Source organism: Odocoileus virginianus, chromosome 24, assembly GCF_023699985.2.
Source record: "Odocoileus virginianus isolate 20LAN1187 ecotype Illinois chromosome 24, Ovbor_1.2, whole genome shotgun sequence".
Taxonomy (NCBI): Eukaryota; Metazoa; Chordata; class Mammalia; order Artiodactyla; family Cervidae; genus Odocoileus; species Odocoileus virginianus.
Genome location: NC_069697.1, coordinates 47590296 through 47615243, shown reverse-complemented (window position 1 = coordinate 47615243; position 24948 = coordinate 47590296). Strand labels below are relative to the sequence as shown.

Below are 24948 nucleotides of genomic sequence, written 5' to 3'. Positions count from 1 at the left end.
ATCAAAACCTCAATGAGGTACCATCTCACGCCAGTCAGAATGGCTGCTATCCAAAAGTCTACAAACAATAAATGCTGGAGAGGGTGTGGAGAAAAGGGAACCCTCTTACACTGTTGGTGGGAATGCAAACTAGTACAGTCACTATGGAGAACAGTGTGGAGATTCCTTAAAAAACGAAACAGAACTGCCATATGACCCAGCAATACCACTGCCGGGCATACACACTGAGGAAATCAGAATAGAAAGAGACACATGTACCCCAATGTTCATCTCAGGACTGTTTACAATAGCTAGGACATGGAAGCAACCTAGATGTCCATCAACAGATGAATGGATAAGAAAGCTGTGGTACACATACACAATGGAATATTACTCAGCCATTAAAAAGAATACATTTGAATCAGTTCTATGAGGTGGATGAAACTGGAGCCTATTATCCAGAGTGAAGTAAGTCAGAAAGAAAAATACCAATACAGCATGTTAATGCATATATATGGAATTTAGAAAGATGGTAACAATGACCCTATATGCGAGACAGCAAAAGAGACACAGATGTAAAGAACAGACTTTTGGACTCTGTGGGAGAAGGCGAGGGTGGGATGATTTGAGAGAATAGCATTGAAACATGTATATTATCATATGTGAAACAGATCACCAGTCCAGGTTTGATGCATGAGACAGGGTGCTCAGGGCTGGTGCACTGGGATGACCCAGAGGGATGGGATGGGGAGGGAGGTGGGACAGCGGTTCAGGATGGGGGACAGATGTACACCCATGGCTGATTCATGTTAATGTATGGCAAAAACCACTACAATATTGTAAAGTAATTAGCCTCCAATTAAATAAGTAAAACAATTGACTGGTTTGATCTCCTTGCTTTTCAAGGGACTCTCAAGATTCCCCAACACCACAGTTTGAAAGTGTCAATTCTTTGGTGCTCTGCCTTCTTTATTGTCTAGCTCTCACATCCGTACATGACTACTGGAAAGACCATAGCCTTGACTATATGGACCTTTGTTGGCCAAAGTGACATCTTTGCTTTTTAACAGTGTCTAGGTTTGTCACAGCTTTCCTACTAAGAAGCAACTGTCTTCTAATATAGCACTTATTGCTAATTACACTACTAAGTGGGGAAAAAGATAAATTTGAATGTGTACTTATCATATATTGCCTGTAGAGTTTTATTCAGAAAAATATACTTGGGGCAAATTGTGCACCTGTGAACCAAAGTGCATGTACAATAATGTCCACAGCATCATTAGCAATAACAGCCAACAACTGGAAAAACCCATATGCCCACCACAGTAAAAGATAAATGCATCACATTCTTCTCACACAATGGACTCCTATGTCACATTGTGGATGAATCTCAAGAAAAAAAAAAATGTTGAGGGAAGAAGCAAATAACACTTTTAAAAATGCCTACCATAGGATCCCAATTTAACAAAATTTAAAAACAGACAAAATAATCCTCTATAGTTAGGCATAAGAAGTCAAGGAGCAGTACCTCTGTGGGCAAGGGGTTGTAATCAGGAAGAGGGATAATGAACTTTGGACGGCTGGTAATATTTTATTTACTGTCCTGGTTGGTATTTTACACAATTGCTAACTTTATAAATGTTATTTTGAGTGTACATATGTGTTTTGTGCACTATTCTATATACATGAGATATCTTAATATTAAAAAGAGGAGAAAAATCAGGATATAAAAGGGTAAACTTCAGGAAAACAGGAACTTTATCTACATCATTTAAATCAGAATCACCAAGACCATGAGTTGGGTATGTCCACTCACAAAAGAGTTGGGCATGACTCAGTGACTAAACAATAACAACACCGCCAGCCCAAAACTGCACAGTCCCTCACCTAGTCCATGTCAATAAATGTACAAATAAATAACAAGTGAATGAACAGAATGCTCTCAAACATGTTTAATGCATTCATAAATTAAATCAGATGAAAATATGACCACATGCCATCTAATTAATTCTATGTGCACGAATTATGGGTAATTTGATTTCTCTTCTTGATATTTTTCTTTCTTACCAAAGCTTCTCAAATAAAAATGTATTACTTTGAAAATTCAATAAAATAAATAATAAAATGTATTGTTAAAAGTCAAAAGTAGAGTTAGTTGATGTTATGGTTATTTTTCTTTCTCTTAGGCCTTTAATCTAATTGTTCTCATACACAAGGCCCTTGAAACACTATGAATTATAAATCAGGGTCCTTAAATTTTGGTGTACATCATAGTCAACTGCAAACCAGCACAAGAGAAGGCAGTAACATCCTAGCTAAATTAGATCAAACAATTTTAACTGAGTATGACCCCAAAGGATCTGCTCCAGCCACATGCCCTGTTTAACTGCACACACCATCCTCCTTGCTTTACGTCCTTGGGACACAGTGATCTTGTTTTTGCTGCAAAGCATCGTCTTCCTTCGTGTTTCAGCACCTCTGCACAGGCTCCGATCCTACCTGGATGCCAGCGCCTACTCTCCATTTAGACCTTAATTCAAATGTCTCTTCCCTAGAAAATACTTTCCTGATTGCCTTCCACCCATTTTGTACTTTATATACTCTTATCCTGAATATCTCTAAATACTTTAATACAATTTATAATTAAATACCTATTTGCTCAATTATCAAATTAATGTTTTTCACACCTACTATTTTGTAAGTTCCACAGAGCATGGACCAAGCTTGTGCTGGTCACTTATTAACCTCCAGAACCTGACCTAAAACCCAACACTTAACAAATACTCAATACGTATTTTGTATATTTCAAAGTGAGAAAAGGAGGTCACAAAATTTTACACTGTTTTTGAAAGGGTAACAGTGCTTATTTTGGAACATGAAATTATGAATGACTTTTATTTCTGCCTCTTTTGCTTATCTATATTTTTTAAATGTCAATTATTGTTGTTGTTCAGTCACTCAGTTGTGTCCAACTCTTTGTGACCCCATAGACTACAGCATGCCAGGCTCCCCTGTCCTTTACTATCTCCCAGAGCTTGATCAAACTCATGTCTATTGGGGCAGAGATGCTATCCAACAATCTTGTCCTCTATTGCCCCCTTTTCCTCTTGCCTTCAACCTTTCTCAATCAAGGTCTTTTCCAATGAGTCAGCTCTTAGTGTCAGGTGGCCAAAGTACTGTCACTAGGAAATATTTATTGTTTTGGAATTAAAACAAAATTTGTTTTAATGAATATATATATATATATATTTTTTTTTTTTTTAAACTGGGTAACTGGGTGGGGAAATGAATAAACTATCAAATGAACCAAAAAATAAATCAAGAACTACCAAAGGAAAAAAACTAAATGGCTGCTCTCTCACGTCAGCTTTAGGCTGAAAACCACAGTTTAACTTTTTCTGAAAAAATTTCATTTTATCAAAAGTTCCAACTCAGATTAGTAATCACCTAATATGACACTGAAGGATAACATATAATCAAATGAACTTTAAAAAAATGTGTGTGTGTTTAACTCTCATCTGTGTATATCTCACACTAAATACAGATCACCTTCCAACTCAAACATTCAGTGACGATTCATTCTATCTTGATGTAGTTTGGATATGATGGGTAAAGGAAGAAAAGGCAAGAAAACGGTCTTCTAAGATTAATGACTATGTTTTTCTATTGGGAACTTGGCATCCTAAACTGAAATATTTCCTCTCTGATCTCCACTATCTGAAGCTATACCTAATGTAATTTCTCCCAAGCGGAAACAGTGTTTACACTGTTTGATTGACTGCCACAATGCTCTGAGTTAATCACTATACCCTTCCCAAAATGCCCAGCTGGAAACAACTGTGAGAATTCAGGACAGAATATCTGTGGAGATGTGTCTGTGTGTGAGGGACTTTTAGTGCCCAAAGTTCAGAACACTTTATTAAGCAGGTGATGACATTTTCTGATTTTACTCATTTTTCAAATACAAATGCTCTAGATTTCTACAGTGTTTCTACACTGTGTTCAAAAAAACAGAGTGAAGCTATTCTCCAACTGGTTGCTCTTGAGAACACAGTGCTATGGCACTGCTATTTGGAAGAGCTATTTATTTTGTTTTTTCATCCCCTACACTTACCTGTTCTGTAATGATCTCATCTCTCACCACTCTCTTCCTTATACACAGCAGCCTTGCTATTCCTCATTCTCCAGGCATGTTCCTATTTGAAAGCATTCATACTTATTTACTGTTCTGCCTGGAACATCCTTCCGTCAGATATTTTCATGGCTAGTTCCACTGGAAACTTTAGGTCTAACCCAAAGGCCTTGTTTAAAACTACAAACCCTCTTGGACAATTCTCATACCTCTTTTATCCTTTCTTTTTTCCATAGCATTTATACTATAAAACTGTTTTCCTTTTTATTCTATCTTGCCACCTCTAAGATAAAACCTCCACAAGTACAAAATTTTTGCCCTTTATATGTACTTCTATATTCTCAGTCCTTATTGTGGGTACTTGAAAACTATTGAGTAAAACAAATTTTCCATCAGAATTATTTGGTCTAAAATATTCCTATGAAAACTACCAACAGACTCTATGAGTCTAGCAACCCTGGTTCCCAGAAGGGAAAGTGTGTACAAGGGGAAACAATAAGAGTCCTACTAAACATACAGCTTCAGTCGCTGCCTACTCAGCACCAAATAGGACTCTTGAGAGTCCCTTGGACTGCAAGGAGATCAAATCAGTAGACCCTGAAGGAAATCAACCCTGAATACTCAATGAAAGGACTGATGCTGAAGCTCCAATACTGTGGCCACCTGATGCAAACAGCTAACTCATTGGAAAAATCTCTGGCGTTGGGAAAGATTGAAGGCAGAAGGAGAAGAGGGTGACAGAGGATGAGATGGTTGAATGGCATCAGCGATTCAATGGACATGAATTTGGGCAAACTCTGGGAGATGGTGAGGAACAGAGACGCCAGGTGTGCTGCAGTTCATGGGGTTGCAAAGAGATGGACACAACTGAGCAACTGAAAACAACAACCCCATAGACAAGCAAGAAAAAAAAAAAAAAGGAGTTAAATAGTGATGAGGCTAATGACCTCAATGGTCACAAGGATGAGGGTAGTTGCTACGTACCAGATCGAAGAAAATAGGTTAGGCCCTCAAATAGTCCACTAACGTATTTCTGGCAACCCCAATGCCCAGTTACAACTATAAATTTTTAAGTTTGTAAGTACAACAACCCCATAATTAAGAGCATGATAACACAAAGCTTAGAACCCTCAGCTGTGTTCAGTTTGGTTCACTCACTCAGGCGTGTCTGACTCTCTGCGACACCATGAATTGCAGCACACCAGGCCTCCCTGTCCATCAACTCCCGGAGTTCACCCAAACCCATGTCCATCGAGTCAGTGATGCCATCCAACCATCCCATCCTCTGTCACCCCCTTCTCCTCCTGCCCTCAATCTTTCCCAGCATCAGGGTCTTTTCAAATGAGTCAGCTCTTCACATGAGGTAGCCAAAGTATTGGAGTTTCAGCCTCAACATCAGTCCTTCCAATGAACACCCAGGACTGATCTCCTTTAGAATGGACTGGTTGGATCTCCTTGCAGTCCAAGGGCTTCTCAAGAGTCTTCTCCAACACCACAGTTCAAAAGCATCAATTCTTCAGCTCTCACCTTTCTTTATAGTCCAAATCTCACATCCATACGTGACCACTGGAAAAACCATAGCCTTGACTACATGGACATTTGTTGGCAAAGTAATGTCTCTGCTTTTCAATATGCTATCTAGTTTGGTCATAACTTTCCTTCCAAGGAGTAAGCGTCTTTTAACTTCATGGCTGCAATCACCATCTGCAGTGATTTTGGAGCCCCCCAAAATAAAGTCTGACACTGTTTCCACTGTATCCCCATCTATTTGCCATGAAGTGATGGGACTGGATGCCATGATCTTAGTTTTCTGAATGTTGAGCTTTAAGCCAACTTTTTCACTCTTTTCTTTCACTTTCATCAGAGGCTCTTTAGTTCTTCTTCACTTTCTGCCATAAGGGTAGTGTCATCTGCATATCTGAGGTTTATTAATATTTCTCCCAGCAATTTTGATTCCAGCTTGTACTTCATCTAGCCCAGCATTTCTCATGATGTACTCTGCATATAAGTTAAATAAGCAAGGTGACAATATACAGCCTTGACGTACTCCTTTTCCTATTTGGAACCAGTCTGTTGTTCCATGTCCAGTTCTAATTGCTTCCTGACCTGCATCCAGGTTTCTCAAGAGGCAGGTCAGGTGGTCTGGTATTCCCATCTCTTTCAGAATTTTCCAGTTTATTGTGATCCACACAATCAAAGGCTTTGGCATAGTCAATTAAAGCAGAAATAGATGTTATTCTGGAACTCTCTTGCTTTTTCGATGATCCAGCAGATATTGGCAATTTGATCTCTGGTTCCTCGGCCTTTTCTAAAACCAGCTTGAACAACTGGAAATTCATGATTCACATATTGCTGAAGCCTGGATTGGAGAATTTTAAGCATTACTTTACTACCGTGTGCTGTTGCCGCTGCTAAATCACTTCAGTCGTGTCTGACTCTGTGCAACCCCGTAGATGGCAGCTCACCAGGCTCCCCCATCCCTGGGATTCTTCAGGCAAGAATACTAGCATGTGAGATGAGTGCAATTGTGCAGTAGTTTGAGAATTCTTTGGCATTGCCTTTCTTTGGGGCTGGAATGAAAACTGATCTTTTCCAGTCCTGTGGCCACTGCTGAGTTTTCCAAACTTGCTGGCATATTGAGTATGAGACCTCAGCTGTGAGGTCTGGGTAAATCATCAAGGTAAGCCTTCTAGCTGAATAGGAAGGAGATAGGAATCTCATGGCTAGGGAACTGGGCAGATAACCATCAGCTAAGGCCTTGGTATCAACTGCATTAGTGATGGCCACACAGTTCCTCCTCAAATAGGTGTTCTTGGAAAGTGTAACTAACCAGAATCTTTGATAAGCTTTGCTTGGACAGAGTAAGTTTAAATAAGAAGCAAGCAGATCTGAGGGGTAAAAGAAGTGGACTGAAGTGATATGTAGTTGTTGGTTCATTACCAAGATCCTTTTTATCAGCAGTGCATCTTACCCACACTTGCTGTGAATGGTAAAGAAAGCGAAGTCGCTCAGTCATGTCCAACTCTTTGTGACCCCGTGGACTGTAGCCCACCAGGCTCATCTGTCCATGGGATTTTCCAGGCAAGAGTACTGGAGTGGGTTGCCATTTCCTCCTCCGGGGCATCTTCCTGACTCAGGGATCGAACCCAGGTCTCCCACATTGCAGGCAGACACTTTACCCTCTGAGCCACCAGGGAGCCCCCCCCACCCCGTGTTCACAGCTCCACCATCTGCTGAGGAGAAGCTACTCCCGGCCGTGTGTAATATGCCAACAGTCAGCGCCAAATGGACACAAGTGCAGAAGAGGCTCTTTGTCTCGCCTCCGGGAGGGACCCACTCCGTGGAGCAATCCATGTTTCTGAGCACCTGAAGGACGCGACCAGGCTATCCTCCAGCTGAGACCCCATTTGTGCTCAACTTCTGTCCCCAGCTCTGTCCTGCTGCACTTGCTCTCCATCTCCTGAGAGTATTCTTTGTATAAATCACATAAATAAGAATTCCTGACTTGGCTCTGATTTTAGAGAAGCTGACCTAAGATGCATGGCATATGCAAATCAACTCTAGAAGAATGAATTCTAAATATAGGCCTCAAAACTCTCACAAATATGATTCCAATAAACATTAGCTCACAAAATTTTAAAATCACAAAACCCTAAAGTAAAGTACTGTGAGTGAGAGTCATGAGGAGGAAATTGCAAAAATTTCACAAAACAGAAACATCAAATTGTATGTATGTGTGACATTTGTATATAATGTATAAAAAGAAATATAAACTGAGCAAATAAAGAGCAAATTATATCAAAAACCAAGCCAATTTGTAAGAAAAAAGAGTTTTTAGTAGCATAAAATAGATGAAATTTAGACTCAATAAATATATGAAAGAGCAGATTAGACCAAAGAGAACACATAATTAATTTGGTAGGAAAAAAAGATTTGAATAATACCACAGAATATAGCACAGAAAGACCTGAAGGTGTAAAATATAAGAGACTGAAATACATGCAGAACAGAGGGGGGAAGCTGACATACATCTAACCATAGTTCTAGCTCAGGAGAGATATAGAAGGAATATCTCAAGACATAATATCTGAAATTCTTTCAAAGGTCATGAAAGACACCAATCCACAGATTCAGGAAGTCAACTAAATCCCAAATAATACAAAGAAATTCACTACCAGATATTTATCATGTCACATGGAATGAGATTTCCCTAGATTTGAATTCTTCTCCCAACAGTTACTAGTGAGGCAACTTGGATCAAATTATTTAACTTTTCTTTGCCACAGTGTCTGGTCTATATAATAGGTTAAATAATAGTACCTACCTTATAGATTGTCATAAGGATTAAACGAGTTAAGTGTCTACAAAGCTCTTAGAATAGAGCTGTTAGATTTTTAATATTCATCTGTATTCCTTTTACCTTGAATGCTCACACAAAGTGCTCTGGATCAGAGACACATTTCTTACTAATTATCTCACGATAAAAAATGAAAATAAGCAAACAGGCCTCCTTTGCCCTAAACCTAACCTATGATGAAAGCCATGTGTTCTGTGGGAGATAGAGACCTCACTCTTAAAGAGCCCACACAAACTCCCACATGTTCTAACACCCAGCGCAGAAGCAGTAATTTGACAGAAGCCTGAGCTAGACCTAGCAGAGTTGCCTGGAGAGGCAGGGACTGGCTGCAATTCACCGTGGGGACATAGACATTAACGGTAGCCTTGTATGGGAGCTTTCTACCAAATGGACACTGCTGCTGGCAGCTGCCATCATGGGATCCTCCCTCTGGCTCATTAATGCCAAGACCTGGCCCCATCCAATAGCTTGTAGACATCAGTGCTGGAAGTTCAGTTCAGTCGCTCAGTCACATCCAACTCTTTGAGACTCCATCAAAGACTGCAGCACACCAGGCTTCCCTGTCCATCACCAACTCCTGGTGCTTGCTCAAACACATGTTCATTGAGTCAGTGATGCCATCCAACCATCTTATCCCCTGTTGTTCCAGTGCTGGATACCTCAGGCCAAACAACTAACTGGTTGGGAACACAGTCCCACCCATCAGCAAACAGACTGCCTAAAAACTTCCTGAGTTCACAGCCACCTCTAGACTCCTGAGTCCACGGTACCAGAAGGCCAAGACCCAGCTACATCACCAGTAGGCCAGCACCAGCCCCTCCCACCAGGAAGCCTGCACAAGCCTCGAGACCAGCCTAATCCATGATGAGGCAGCCAGCAGATGTAAGAAAATCACAATTCTTCAGCCTGAGGACCTAGTCCACCACATCCACCCTACCCTGGGACCAGTGGGGACCCAGCTCTGCAACTAGTAGGCCAACACAAGCTTCAGGACCCCATGGACCACACATGCAACTGTGTCAAGAACCAGACTCCTGTCCACCAATGATCTGACACCAGCTCTGGGATCCCTGGACCCTGAAGCCAGACTCTAGGACTGATCTCACTACCTGCCAGTAGTCTGGCACTAACTCCAGGATTCGGATTCATTCACCAGTAGGGGGTATGACAGTCCCAGAGTCTTCTGGACTCTGACTCCAACCACTAGTAAGCTAACATTAGCCTCAGGGCACCCTGGGGTTCTGCAATCAGCTGCCTCCTGATCAGGCCCCACTAGCAAGGCAGGGTCTGATAATCATCTGGGCCAGGAGCCAACAAAACCCACCAGACTGCCTACATAGTCAATCTGCCACAACAGAAGGACACAGGTAGCCCTCTTAGAGGGAATCTCAAGAGCATATAGCTTAGATGACAAGAGAGGAGTGTGCTGCTGGGTGTTTTGATTTTTTTTTTTATACAACTAGAATGAATAATTCTAAAATTTGTATTGAAATACAAAAAAGACCCTGAATAGCCAAAGGAATCTTGAATAAGAATAACAGAACTAGAGGTGTCACACCTCCTGACTTAAGACTAGGCCACGAAGCTATAGCCATCAAATTAGGATGGTACTGGCACAAAAACAGACATGTATCAATAGAGCAGAACAAAGAGCCCAGAAATAAACCCATGCACCTTATGGTCACTAATCTATGACAAAAGAGATGAGCGTATGTCACGAAGAAAAAATAGTCTCTTCAATAAGTGATGGGAAAACTGGATGGCTACAAGTAAAGGAACAGAATTAGAACTTTTTCTCACACCATACATAAAAATAAACTCAAAATGGATCAAAGACTAAATGTAAGATCTGAAACTATAAAAGTCCTAGAAGGAAACATAGGCAGAATACTTTTTGACATAAATCATAGCAATATATTTCCAATTCTCTCTTAAAGAGCAATGGAAACAAAATAAAAAATAAACAAATGGGACCTAATTAAACCTAAAGCTTTTGCACAGCGATGGAAGCCATCAGCAAATGATATGATACATAAGGGGTTAATATTCAAAATACATAAACAGCTCATACAACTCAAAAAAATACAATTTGATCAAAAAATGGGCATAAGTGAATAGACATTTTTCTGAAGGAAAACACACAGATGGGCAAGTGGCATAAGAAAAGATGAACCTCACTAATCATGGATATGCTAACAGAAATCACGGTGAGATACCACCTCACACCTGTCAAAATGGCTATCATAAAAATGATCAGAAATAATAAATGTTCACAAGGATGTGGAGAAAAAACAACCTTTGTACACTGTTGTAGGAAGGGGAATGTAAATTGGTGTGCCGCTACGGAAAACAGGATGGAATCTCCCCCCAAAATGGAAAAATAGATCTATCATATGATGTAGCCATTCCACTCCAGGGTATTTTACCAATGTAGCCAGAGAAAACTACAATTTGAAAGGATACATGCTCTTGAATGTTCATTGCAGCACCGTTCACAATGGGCAAGATATGAAAGCAACCTAAATATCCACAGAGAGATGAATGTATAAAGATGATGTGGTGCGTATACACAATGGAATACTACTGAGCCATAAAAAAAGGATGAATTGTGCCATTTGCAACAACATGGGCAGACCTGGAGGGTGTTGTGCATAGTGAAATATGTCAGAGAGAGAAAGACAAACACTGTATGTTATTAAAATAAACAAATGAATATGGTAAAACAGAAACAATCTCTTAGATATAGAGAACAAATTAGTGATTAATAGTGGGGAGAGGAAAAGAGGAGGGGAAAAATAAGGGTTGGGAATTAAGAGACACAAACTATTATGTATAAAATAAGCCATAAGGATATAGTGTATAGCACAGGGAATGTAGCTAACATTTTATAATAACATTAAATGGAATATAATCCATAAAAATTTGGAATTGCTGGGTTATATACCAGAAACTAATCTAGTATTATAAATCAACTACACCTCAATAAAAAAGAAATACTTGAAAAACTTTCTCAGTACTACTTTGAAACCCTTTTGACAGAATCTGGCAAGACTGAAGATATGCAATGCCCCATGACCTAGAATTCTGCTCATTGAAATGTGCCCTTGAGACACTCTTGCACATGTGCAACAGGAAAGAAACACAAAAATATTCATAGAAACTTAGTTCACAACGACAGGAAGAACACAAAATATTCATGTATGGACTGTAACCACCAGGTTCCTCTATCCAAGGGGATTATCCCAGCAAGAACACTGGAGTGGGCTGCCATGCCCTTCTCCAGGGGATCTTCCCAACCCAGGGATTGAACTCGGGTCTCTCGTATTGCAGGCAGATGCTTTACCAGCTGAGCCACTAGGGGAGTCCAAGAATACTGGACAAATTATGTAAATCAATAACAAAATTCAGCAGCATGTCATTTGGATATACACAAATACATGGTAAAATTATAAATAAAAGCAAAGGAATTATAAACACAAAATTTAGAATAGGGATTAGGAGGCAAAGAAATGAAATTAGAGTGGAAGACGCATGTTCAAGAGAATTAGAAATGTTACATGTCTCAAATGGGTGGTGAGCACACTTGTGTTCTTTTAAGAATACGTCCTAAATATTATGTACATTAATTAAAATATTATGTATGTGTCAAATAATATGTAAATTATACTTATTAGATGCAAAATAGTTAAAACAAAAGGAACCTTTGCATGGAAAATATAAAAGGAAGAAAGAAAGGAAAAGGGGAAAGAGGAAGAGAAATTTTTCCTAAATTCTTCCTCCAAAATATTCTTTGTAGGGTGGAAATGGATCAGCAAAACAACCCAAAAGTCATTTCTATACTGTACTGGGTGTGGCACTTAGAGTAGGTTTTCTGAGTCAATGTACAATCTCATATTTTCAAGAAATATTCTTTTTTTTTTTTTTTTTTTTGCAAAAAGTAAGAAAAGATCTTTGTTTTGAGGTTAGCACAGAACATAGCACAATTTAAAAGTTCTTAAAAGCAGCTCTAAAAACTGTATGCAGTATTCACTATAGCAGTCCGTACAATTGATTCTCTTAGAGACACCACCACTTGGCTTTGGAGATGAGAAAACATCCTTATCAGGAACCCTTGTTTTGCTGGACTGACCCTCACAATTACTATGAATCACTCCCATTTCTCTCAATTCTATTTTTATAGAATGGGAAGATACACTGGGATGACCATCCACGGGGACCATATGGATGATGTGTCTTCTCTAAGGAAGTTCAAACCAGGGGGCCTGGCCCCAGCAGTTTGCCCCTTTTTAAAAGGTGAGTATTGAAGGCTGCAGTTATAACTAGACATGGAACAAAGGACGGGTTCAAAACTGGAAAAGGAGTACGTCAAGGTTGTATACTGTCACCCTGCTTATTTAACTTACATGCAGAGTACATCATGCAAAGTACCAGGCTGGATGAAGCACAAGATGGAATCAAGATTGCAGGAAGAAAATATCAATAACCTCTGAGATGCAGATGAAAACACCCTTATGGCAGAAAGTGAAGAGGAACTAAAGAGCCTCTTGATGAAGGTGAAAGAGGAACATGAAAGAGCTGGCTTAAAACTCAACATTCAAAACCTAAGATCATGGCATCTGGTCCCATCACTTCATGGCAAATAGATGGGGAAACAATGGAAGCAGTGACAGACTTTATTTTCTTGGGCTCCGAAATCACGGCAGATGGTAACTGCAACCATGAAGTTAAAAGATGCTTGTTCCTTGGAAGAAAAACTATGACCAACTTATACAGCATATTAAAAAGCAGAGACATTACTTGGCCAAAAAAGGTCCATATAGTCAAAGCTATGGTTTTTTCAGTAGTCATGTATGAATGTGACAGTTGGACCATAAAGAATGCTGAGCGCCAAAGAATCAATACTTTTGAACTATAGTGCTAGAGAAGACTCTTGAGAGTCCCTTGGACTGTAAGATCAAACCAGTCCATCCTAAAGGAAATTAATCCTGAATATTCACTGGAAGGACTGATGCTGAAGCTGAAGCTCCAATACATTGGCCACCTGATGGGAAGAGCTGACTCATTAGAAAAGACCCTGATACTAGGAAGGATTGAAGGTGGGAGAAGAGGACGACAGAGGACAAGATGGTTGGATGGCATCACCGACTCAATGGACATGAATTTGAGCAACCTCCAGGAGATGATGAAGGACAGGGAAGCCTGGCATGCTGTAGTCCATGGGGTCTCAGAGTTGGACAGGACTGACTGAACAACAACAATTTAAGGCTGCATTATTCTTCAGTTTGGCTCACTGTACCCAATTTGGAGGCATGTTAATAACATCCTCCTTAACATCTTTTTAATATTACACCAGTAACCCTTATTTAAAAAATGTAAAGCTTTATTTGTGGGTCTGTGTGCTATACTAAGGAAAAGAAGAAAACATGCATAGTGGGGCAAAAACAGGATTGTGAAATATGAATAAGTTTTTTATAAAATTCATATTTTGAAAGATGACATTTGTTTGTTTTAAACACAGAGGGGAAAGATTTATAAGTGTTTATAAGGGTTCACACCACATCTTTCCCCTCCCTGGCATACTTCTTCCATGTAATGCTAACTAAATGCACATGTGTAACTATTTTAAGTGTTACAAAATTCAAGGCAGTCTTAACTCTAATCAAAAATAAGAAAGTAAGTTGTTAATCTGTGGACTTTACAGAGGAAAAAGAACTAGATTGTAAAATCATATTTCACAGAAAAATCTAAATTGACTTTTCAGGTTATGAATACTTAATTATGGTAGGAACAGTCCAGAAATAGCCCATTTTAATTCATTTGGGAAAAGGTATTTATTCACTGTGCTGAGTCTCATGCTCATGAAAGAGAACTGAAAGAGGCATAATTTTGAGCTATCAAGCTTAACGCACATCCTCCCTCCCCGTGTCATGTCAGGATTGAGCCTGCTTAATATCACACCAATGGTAAAACCCAAATAGTGGCCAAAGATATACTCTGGCATGAAGAAATAAGACCTACAAAAAGTACTGAAAGGAAATTCACATGTATACGTATTATTAAGTTAAGTATCATTAAAGACACTTTCATTATTGGATAATTGCACGTTGAAACTCATCTTTGTTGCCTGTCAACTCAACATTTTAACATCTTAAAAATGGAAATGGTAAGAAGAAAGCAGAGTCACGATTCTGTACTCTTTGAATACTATGTGCAGAAGTGACAGTAATCTCGGAAACATTTTAATACTCATTCATTCCCTTTCAAAGCCATATTAGGAGTAAGTCTCTCTGCATCTTCACCTGAAAAGAATTGCAATGGGCAAACCCATATTTAGCAAAAATAACTCACCAGTAAAGGCGGAACACAATAGTTTCCTTCCATAGGCAGCGAGGAAGAAATGAGAAGAGCTTACCTTTATGATGGTTTGCACTGGATACAACTTTCCCCCACAAGGTTACAATAAATATTATTATTAGCAGTTTTCCTTTTGTTGCTTTCTGTAAGTATCTCTTACTCATCCTGCAAAAAATAATAATAATAATAAAAATCTTAAGTATGTGAACCCACTGTTTTTCCACTATAATCATGGCACATCTATAGCTTCCTATGACATCTTAACACCTAAATTTGCATTTCTTATATTAAAATACTGTTCACTGTACATAAATTATGAACAGAAAAAAAATTAAAGGTTTCCAAACAAAGTACCTTGATACAATGCAAGGGATAAGAGAGGCCCTACCTCTACCAACCTTGTTTCACTTAATGACAGCTGAAACCAACTAGAAAACATTACTATTTTTATCTCCATATAAATATAGATTCAACTTATTCAAAAAATTCAAGGCACAGCTGTTTGAATGATCTTTAAGTAAGTGATTTGTTTTACTTTTAAAAAATCCTTCTTCAAAGCCAAGTCAAATGGTCAGGGTAAACAGTTTAGATAAGATGTTTTTGATGAATTCCTGCACAGAATAAAGTCACTTCAAATCTATTATTTCTAATGCACTTTTTAAAAGTCACTTTACTGTACAACATCACTACTGCTGAAACACAGATGTCTTAATATTGTTGGAATCTACCATGCTGTACTTTAAGAGTAGAAGAAAAATGAAATAGCAGAATGAAAAATAGCAAGTTAACATTTTCAAGTTGAGACTACAAAACAGGAAAACAAAGCAATGTTATAATAAAGTAATAGCTACCCATAACAAAAGTTTAGCACCTACTTTCTGTAGCACCAAATACAACATTATTTCAACTGTTCTTCAGGACAAATTGGGGATGTTGGTATGTCTATTCCCATTTTGTAGATGATGAAGGACAGAAATTACATTAAATTTATGTTTAATGATAGAATAAAAACTCAAACACCAAATTGCCTTAATCTAAAATCTTTACATTAACTATTATATTGCTAAGGGGTAAGCAAAACATAAAATATAATCCATCTGCCTTTTATTTATGAGGGAGATAAAATATCTGTCCATCACACTGTACCTCCTCAGATTCAATCCTGAATGGATTGAACCCCATTCTTGTCTGACCTGCATTCTTGTCTTAGTTCCAGAGCAAGTTTGTGAGGTCGCTTCCTCACCTAGCCTGATTCCTCCTCCTGAGTTCTCCAAGTTATCTTTTTGCTCACACCTTCACTTCCAAAATATTCTGTCTCTAAAAGTATGACTCAGTGGTAGCAATGATGACTGTATAATTTTGAAGAGGAGTCACTCATACCAATAAATGGATTAAAAATAAATAGATATTTTATGTATATTTAATACAGATACATAGTTACACTTCTCAGCCTGGAGAGGTTGTTCACACTGATTCAGAAGTTGAGGGGCAGCACTATGACTAAGAACACAGACCCAGACTTACTCCCGAGTCAGGCTGTTTGGATTGAGTCCAGGCTCTCTTGGCTTCTAATTGAGTCATCGTGTGTGAGTTTCTGGATCCCCTGCCTCGACTTTTTCTTCTGTCATATGGACTGTGTATGTGAGAAGCCTGGCCCCATGACTGGCATGTATAAGGGCTCAATGACTATGAGCCTGGAAAGTGTTCAGTCACTTGGATGTTTTGTTGTTCCTGGAGTACATGAGAGGCTCAGCCATTCATGAGATGATTGAGGGGAATTTCAATGGGCCCAACAGCTGCAAGACCTCCATGGACCTTGGTCTTGTGACGTGTTTAGATAATGTACAAAGGAATAAGTGTTTGACCTTCGGATTAGATGGCTTGGTTTAAAATCTGGCTTCTCGCCTACTATCTATATGACTTTGGATAAATTACTTAACTAAGTATTTTCACAACCAAAATGAGAATAATAATATCTATCTCATAGTTGTTGGTACAAAAACTAAAGGAGTTAGTTCATGGAAAGAATTTACCACTACGCATACAAGATAATTAACGCTCAATAGGTGTTAACCATTACTACGGCCATAACTTTGTTAGACCTGCATTTCCCAAATCTGCGTGTTCTGCGAGGCATCACTTTCACAGAACATTGATACAATATTAGTGAAAAACAAAGGAGGCAGGTAGATTTACAAAGCTCTGGGTGCAACCAGATTTTTTGAAACAAGAGGCATATCTGAGTGCACAGCATTGTCTAGAAACCTTTCGTCACAGTGTAATACAGTATACTAATGTCCTCAGGAAGTATCTTAGAGAAACAATCTGGTGTAGGGGTATTTAATTCCCATTTAAAATCTTCCATTCTATTACCTTTGTGGGTTTTTTGGCACTCTTACTGTTAGCTTTGTTATGAGATTCTACTTTTCTCACGTTTTTACCACCATTCTGCCTCCTCTCCTACATCCAATCCCTGAAACCACATTGCACTGCATATCCTATAAGAGAAGGAACAGTTTAGCAAACTTCATCTGACAAGAAGAGCTGCTTAGCATAATTCTTGATAATAGCTTTCCTGTAACAAATGGCCCCTGCTACAAGGTCAATGACCCATTGTATTTTCCCTATCATTGTCCACCGACCACATGGGATGACAGAACTGACAACTGGTCAAACTGATAACTAGACATATGGAAACAGAAACACCCACAAAGTCACCAGGCTGTCAAACTGAAAAAGGAAGGAGAAAGCAGGTCAACATTTGGAAGTCTGTAAAGACCCCTGCCTTTCCTCTCATGCCACCCCTACCCCGATCCAGTCAATGACCACGTTCTGTCAATCCTGCTTTCTGAATATCTCTTACTTATGCACACACCCCTGCCGCAACACTGCAGTTCAGACCACCAAAATTTCTCATGGGCAACACGCAGCCTCCTAGCTGGACTTCCTGCTGCCAATATTGCCGTCCTTTGGAACTGAAGGCTGGGTCTGTGTCTGCTTTTCTCGTGACCCTGTTTGTCATATTTAGTACTTAGGAGGTGCCTGGTAAACACTGCTTATTGAGTGAAATGCATTCTCTATGTGTGCTGTGCTTAGTCATTCATTTGTGTCTGACTCTTTGAGATCCCATGGACTGTAGCCCACCAGGCTCCTCTGTCCATGGGATTCTCCAAGCAAGAATACTGGAATGGATTGCCATGCCCTCCTGCAGGGGATCTTTCCAACCCAGGGATCAAAGCCAAGTCTTCTGCATTGCAGACACATTCTCTAACATCTGAGCCACCAGGGAAACCCGTATAGCACTCCCTATACTCTAGCCAAACATGTAACTATGATCATGAGACCTCTTTCATATGATTAAAACCTTCACACGATTCTCTTCTATGTTCAAGGAAAAAAAAAAAACAAACTTGTACTGGTGTCAGAGTTGAAAACAACAACTTTACTCTGTCTCCAATCTTACACCATTCTTTCCCATCTCTCTCTCCACATGTACTCATAGTCAATATTTTAACTCTACAAAATTTCCTCCACATCTTCCAGCTAAACCTCCATGTCCCCTGAAACACGTCACCCACCTCCACTACTCTTCAAACTGCTAACTTCTATTCATTGGTCAGGGTGCAGCTTAGAATTCCTGCTATAGGATTTGGTCAAGATCATGTTAACAGCCCTACTTTATATATACCAGGCACATGTCACACTGTGATATAATTTTCTATTTGCTTATCCCCATCCCTCAGTCATACAAGATTTCTAAAGATAGGGACTGTGAACCACACATTTGAAAATACCTAAAGCCCGAGAGTCTCTTGAACTGCAAGGAGATCAAACCACTCAATCCTAAAGGAAATCAACCCTGAATATTCATTGGAAGGATAGATGCTGAAGCTCCAATACTTTGGCCACCTGATGCAAACAGCCAACTCATTAGAAAAGACCCTTATGCTGGGAAAGACTGAGGGCAGGAGGATAAGTGGGTGACAGAGTACAAAATGGTTAGATAGTATCACCAACTCAATGGATATGAATCTGAGCAAACTCTGGGACATAATGAAGGACATAGAAGGCTGGCGCACTGCAGTCCATGGGGTCACAGAGAATCAGAAATGACTTGGCAACTGAGCAATAAAAAAGAGCCTGGCCCAAGGTTCAGCACGATAACTAAAAGAGGATCTGTTGAACGCGGGTCACATCATGTTGCAGAGCCAAATATATCGTGCCATTGCCAACACGAGCAGGAAGCAAGTGTGTGTCAGTATTTTAGGATGAAACGAGGAAAAGACCCACAGAAAGAAGAAAGTGAGATAGGGGTAGGAGAGGGGAAGATAAGAGAAAGCGAAGAAGAAAAAGACAAGGGAGGAATCCAGTCTGGAATGTGATCTATTCTGATTTTAAAATAACAACCAAGTTTGAGCAAACTGAAATGTATGCTGATGACTGATATTCCACAAAGGGGCAACACCCAAGAAAACCCTAAAGAAAAAAGGCTGGAGGGTCTTCTTCTTGACCTTGTACAAGATCAGAGAAGGTGGGGGCACTCACTTCTCATTCAAGGTGCTGAACACCAGGTCTCGGTCTAAAAACCTCCCCCACAGTCAAGGGCTGAATGCACTTCCAAAACTGTCACACTTATCTGTTGTGTTGTTTTTTTCTTTCTTTTCTTTTTTTTTTTTTTTAAGCAACATTTAAGTGAACTTTATAACCGCAAAAGCTGAGGGAAGAAGAAACGGGAAACTGAAGGATAAATTCACAGAGAGGATGAAAGCTTGAAATTGCTCCCCAAGCAGCAGCCGCTGGCAAGACAGGGGAAATAGGATAATTGAGAAATGCTAACCTTGGCGGTGAAGGATGCTGAAGTGAAAAGCTGTCAAAGTAGAGAACTGACAATTAAATCTCCAGACTTTCTTTTGCTCTTCTCATCTGTACTATGTTTCAGTTATATGCTTTCAGATGCAGATGTCTGAACGGTGTTAGAACCTTCTGCCTCCCCACTGATGTTAAAAGTGTATTTTAGTTATGAATAAGCAAGAAACGATTATGCTGCTAGAAAACCACTTCACCATAAAAACAGAAGGCAGGTTTAACTGATATAAAGAAGATGGAAGGGCAAAAAAGGTGGGAAAGACTTGTAAACAAGGAGATAAAAAACTGGAGCCCAGAACCCAATCACCTGGCCTCTCCCAGAACTTAAGGCACTTCTTATTTGTGGAAGGAAAGGTCATGTGTATGTGTGTGTTTAGGCATGCTTGGTCTTTCAGTTGTGTCTGACTCTGCGACCCCATGGATTGTAACTAGCCAGGCTCCTCTGTCCAGGGGATTTCGCAGGCAAGAATACGGGAATGGGTTATCATTTCCTTCTTCAAGGCATCTTCCCAACCCAGTGATAGAAACTGAGTCTCCTGTGTCCACTGCATTGCAGGTAGATTCTTTTACCCCACTGAGCCATTACGGAGCCTTAATAATGGTCATATAAGGCACTGTATATTGGGTTGGCCCCAAAGTTCATTTGAGTTTTTCTGTGTTACAAAAACCCAAAGGAACTTTTTGGCCAGCTCAGTACAAAAATCTTTTATAGGACATTTTTCTACACTGATCTAATATTCATACCAACCTTGTGTCAACAAATTACGATGGCATGAACTTTAACAGCCAAATCTAGTACAGGAATTTAACCTTGAGATAGAATTCTCCAACTGGTAAGTGCCTTCTCTCCTGATAGGGACCAGGATGGTACTTATAAAATGTAAAGCAAATAATACCACACCCCACTCTTTGCTGAAAACCCTAGAACTTACCTGCATATTGAAATAAGAGTAAAAATCTAAATTTCTCACTGGAGAGAACATTCAACATCATCTGCCTGCTTGACTTTTCTGACCTCAATTCAATTCATATCCATGTTCCCCTCCTTCTTTACACCTCAGAGACACAGGCCCTGCCTCTGCCCCTTTGTCAGAGGAGGTAATCAAGAGGACATGACTGCCGGTTGGTACTCAAGCTGTACTCAGGCAGTTGGAGGGTCCTCCCCTGTCCTGGGAATGTATATCCTGCCACCGTGCCCACAGAGACAGCTACTCCAAGGATGTACCTTGAGAGGTGATGTGTTGCTAAGGCCATCCAGACTGAATACATGACTGAACCCTAGTAAAGCCTCTTAAGATTTGCTGGGCAGCTGCAGAGATCAACTCATCCAGCACCCAAGACTAGCCTCTTATGTAAGTTCCCTTGCTTGTTAAATGTGCCACTTACCAATCTGTAGTGTTTTCTCCCTTGGAAAGTCCAAGGCTGCAAACCAATCCCCTTGCAGCCAAACTCATTCTAGAACTCAAATTAAACGTTAGCTCTGCCTTGAAAGCTCTCCCTCTAGTCTCTGCACGGTCAGTTTCAGTTCATGATCACCTCCACAGAGAGCACCTCCTGAGCATCTTACCCTTCAGAGTCCAGAGACACACACCCCTCTCTTTTGTTCCTAGTATCCTGTCGTATAGATCTTCCTCGTCTTAAAATGGGGCTACATCCAGATTAATTCAGTGTACATTGAAAATGCACTTGATACACTTAACCTACAAAACATCAGAGCTCAGACCAGCCTACCTTAAGCATGCTCAGAATACTTACATTAGCCTTTGCATGCATGCTAAGTCGCTTTGTGTCCGACTCTTCATGACCCTATAGGCCACAGCCCACCAGACTCCTCTGACCATGGGATTCTCTAGGCAAGAATACTAGAGTGGGTTGCCATGCCCTCCTCCAGGGGATTTTCCTGACCCAGGAATTGAAACCGAGCTTCTTAAGTCTCCCGCATTGTCAGGCAGGTTCTTTATCACTAGCACCACCTGGGAAGCACAACATTAGCCTACAGTTGGGCAAACATAAAGCCTATTTTGGAGAAGGAAATGGAAACCCACTCCAGTATTCTTGCCTGGAGAATCCCATGGACAGAGAGGCCTGGCAGGCTACAGTCCATGGGGTCACAAGATTCGGACATGACTTAGTGACTAAACCACCAAAGCCTATTTTTGCAATGATGTGTTGAATATCTCATAAATTTGTTGAGTGCTGTATTGAAAATGAAAAACAGAATGGTAGCATGGGCACAGAATGATTCTAAGTGCAGCAGCTATTTACTTTTGGGATCACATGGCTAACAGGAAGCTTCAATTCACCCATATTTTCCAGTATCAGGAGCAAGTATTGTACCACATATTGCCAGCCAAGAAAAAAAAATCAATATTCAAGGTATAGTTTGAATGTACAGTCAAATTCAAAGTTATATGAATGCAAACCATTTAAAGTTATATCTGAAATTATTTTATTCACTTATTTACATATTTGAGGTATTTATTTTCTTTTTCTCTCATTAAAATGTTACAACATTATTTCTATAAAGACAAATCCTCTCCATCTGTTTTTTTTTTTTTTTTGGCCACACCACACAGCATGTAGAACTTCTCCAACCAGGGATTGAACCTGTTTCCCTGCATTGGAAGCACAGTGCTTTAAACATTGGACTGCCAGGGAAGTCCAAGTTCCTTTCTATTAATCACGTGCCAGCACACAGAACAATACCTACATCACAGAACATCAACATATGTCCAATGAAGGAATCTGTGCACTGATTTTAGAATCAGAACAAAGGAATCCTTTTTAATGGAGGTTTCATTACTTTTTTATTTTAAACAACTAAATGTCTGCTATACTCAGCAGCTAAGAATGCCAGTGGAAAGTACAGTGCATATACTGATGGAGTGATACAAAATGAAGTGAGGAGAGTGGGCGATGAGAAAATGAAAACAGACTAAATTACTCTTTTAAGAAACACACTGAAAGGGAAGTAAAGATAAAAAGGTAGTGAGAGACTTGAGCAGGTGATTGGAAAAAGGTAGAGGAAGGAAGGAGGTAAGAGGTAAGTTACAAATACCTACCAGAGGTAAGAGGTAAGGTACAAATACCTACCAGAAGGAAGAGGTAAGTTACAAATACCAAAGTCAGGGTAGACTAAGTTTTTGTAACTATGTATGCTCTACAAATACAAGTTATTATTACAATATTATTATTATCCTAAGTACTGTTATTACTTTTAATTTCCCTATTTTATATTGAAGCAAGCGCATCTTCCAAAATTAATTATCCTTTGCTTTCTGATAGGTTATTACAATAACCCTACTAAATATGACATCTTCAGCCACAAATTTCACTACATTGCTGGTTTTATCCAATAATAATGTCCAACTTGACTAACAATCATGATAAATACTATGACTCTATTTATGACGTCCAAGTTACTTACTGAAATAGCAATATTCTTTGAGGCAGACAGACAGTGATATCAGTACTGAGATTAGATAGATATAGATGCATATTAAAGTATAAGGGATCCATGTATGTACATATTTTGTACATACAATATATAGTAGCAAATTTAAGAGATAGTCATGTGACCCTGCCAATAATCCTATGGTGTTGTATTATATTATACAGAAGCTGAGGTGGTAAGTTCTACTTATTTTTATTATTGGTGTATTCATTTGGATCCACTTTATACCACATATCCAATACCATGACATTATAGTATTTCACACCACACTTAACTATGTATGTTATTGGAATTAGAATCTACCCACTGAATAGGATGTGGATTTCCCATTTTAAAATGATCAGAGGTTTATAGACGTATGGGGCTTCCCTGGTGGTCAGGTTAGGAATCCACCCTGCAGAGGAGGGGACACGGGTTCAATTCCTGGGCGGGGAACTGAGAGCCCACAGGCCATGGGCCACTAAGCCTGTGTGCTGCAACCCCGGAGCCTGGGCGCCACGCCGAGAGGGGCCCCCGTGTCCCAGCGAGAGACCCCACACGTCACGGCCAAGACCTTAGGTACCCAAACGAATATCTGAAAAATAAAGTTTATTTACTTTGCATTTGTGTATGCCAGTCATAAGAGTAGTCCAATTAGTTCACATTTTCTTAGGTAAGTTCAAAGCAAAGACTTTGGAATATAATCCTGGTCCTCACATTTTTCCAAATGGAAACAATAGCTATAAAATTCTCTCTCAATACATCAGTGTTTCATGATGAATGTACCTTTTACATTCCATCCAGTTAAGAAGTCGACCCTGGAGATTTAGCCAAGAAAGCTCCACTGGTTTCTAAGGATTGCCTGGCAGCAAATATAAGCCTCTTTTAAGAACCACTATTGCCTCCTTCCTTCACCCAAAATTTATACTTCCATTCATTTTCCTACAATACTGCAATTTTGGTGGGTACAGAAACCCAGGAGTGCTTTTGCTTTATGCCTAGTAATGTACAACCAAAGTGCTGATTTTACATAAATGCCTTTGCCACCTACAAACCATAATGATAGGAAATAGAAATGTATTATCATTCAAATGATTTTTCCTGAAACATACAATATTCTAAGGCTCCAAGTGCTAATACCCAAAACAGACAAAAACACTATAGGCAAAATAAAGCAATCATTTATGAAAGACACCTGAAATGACGGGGGCTAAGCTAAACCACATTGCTGTGCCTGTTATTACGATTGAATCACTTATCTTCCTCTTCAATCTATAAAATGGGAATGCCATCTATTTTTTCAAATAGAAATGTCATTATAACTAACAAGAAATTGTGTGATGGTTTGAACTTAAAAGAAAGTTATATGCTAAATCAGCAATACTACTATTTCTTCAAAGATCCTTCTTTCAGAGCATGGCTTATAAGGTAGAGCTACTTACCTGAATATGATCCTAGTTCTGACCCACAATATGAAAATGCCTTGGTCGAGTTTACTTAACAACTATGAGCCTCAATGCCTACATATGGAACACATAAATACTATTACATACTGGTAGGACTGTTGTAAGGAATAAATACAGTGTATATAAAGGATCTGACACAAAGCCAGAATAAAGTAGACACTCAAACTGTAGCAACTGTTATACATTATTAATAACATCTAGGCCATAGCCACCTGGCTGGGAATTAGTGAGAAATAAAGTTTTTGAGCAACAAGTAAAAGAATGTACATGTTTTAATCACAGGTGAAAATGAATCTACTTTTAGGAATTCATCCTAAGTCTATAGAATTAATGGCAGGAATATGAAACAGGCTAAAAAAGC

The 24948-nt window shown here is 39.5% G+C and overlaps 1 protein-coding gene across 1 annotated transcript in view; it reads right to left on the bottom strand.

Annotated features, from left to right (window-relative positions):
* TAFA2 (TAFA chemokine like family member 2) overlaps positions 1–24948 on the bottom strand; it is a 530331-nt gene that overhangs the window by 146925 nt on the left and 358458 nt on the right. The window contains exon 2 of the mRNA XM_070454681.1: positions 14881–14987. Within this exon, the coding sequence (XP_070310782.1) occupies positions 14881–14986 (106 nt within the window). The 5' untranslated portion in view covers position 14987. The remainder of the gene's footprint in view (positions 1–14880; positions 14988–24948) is intronic.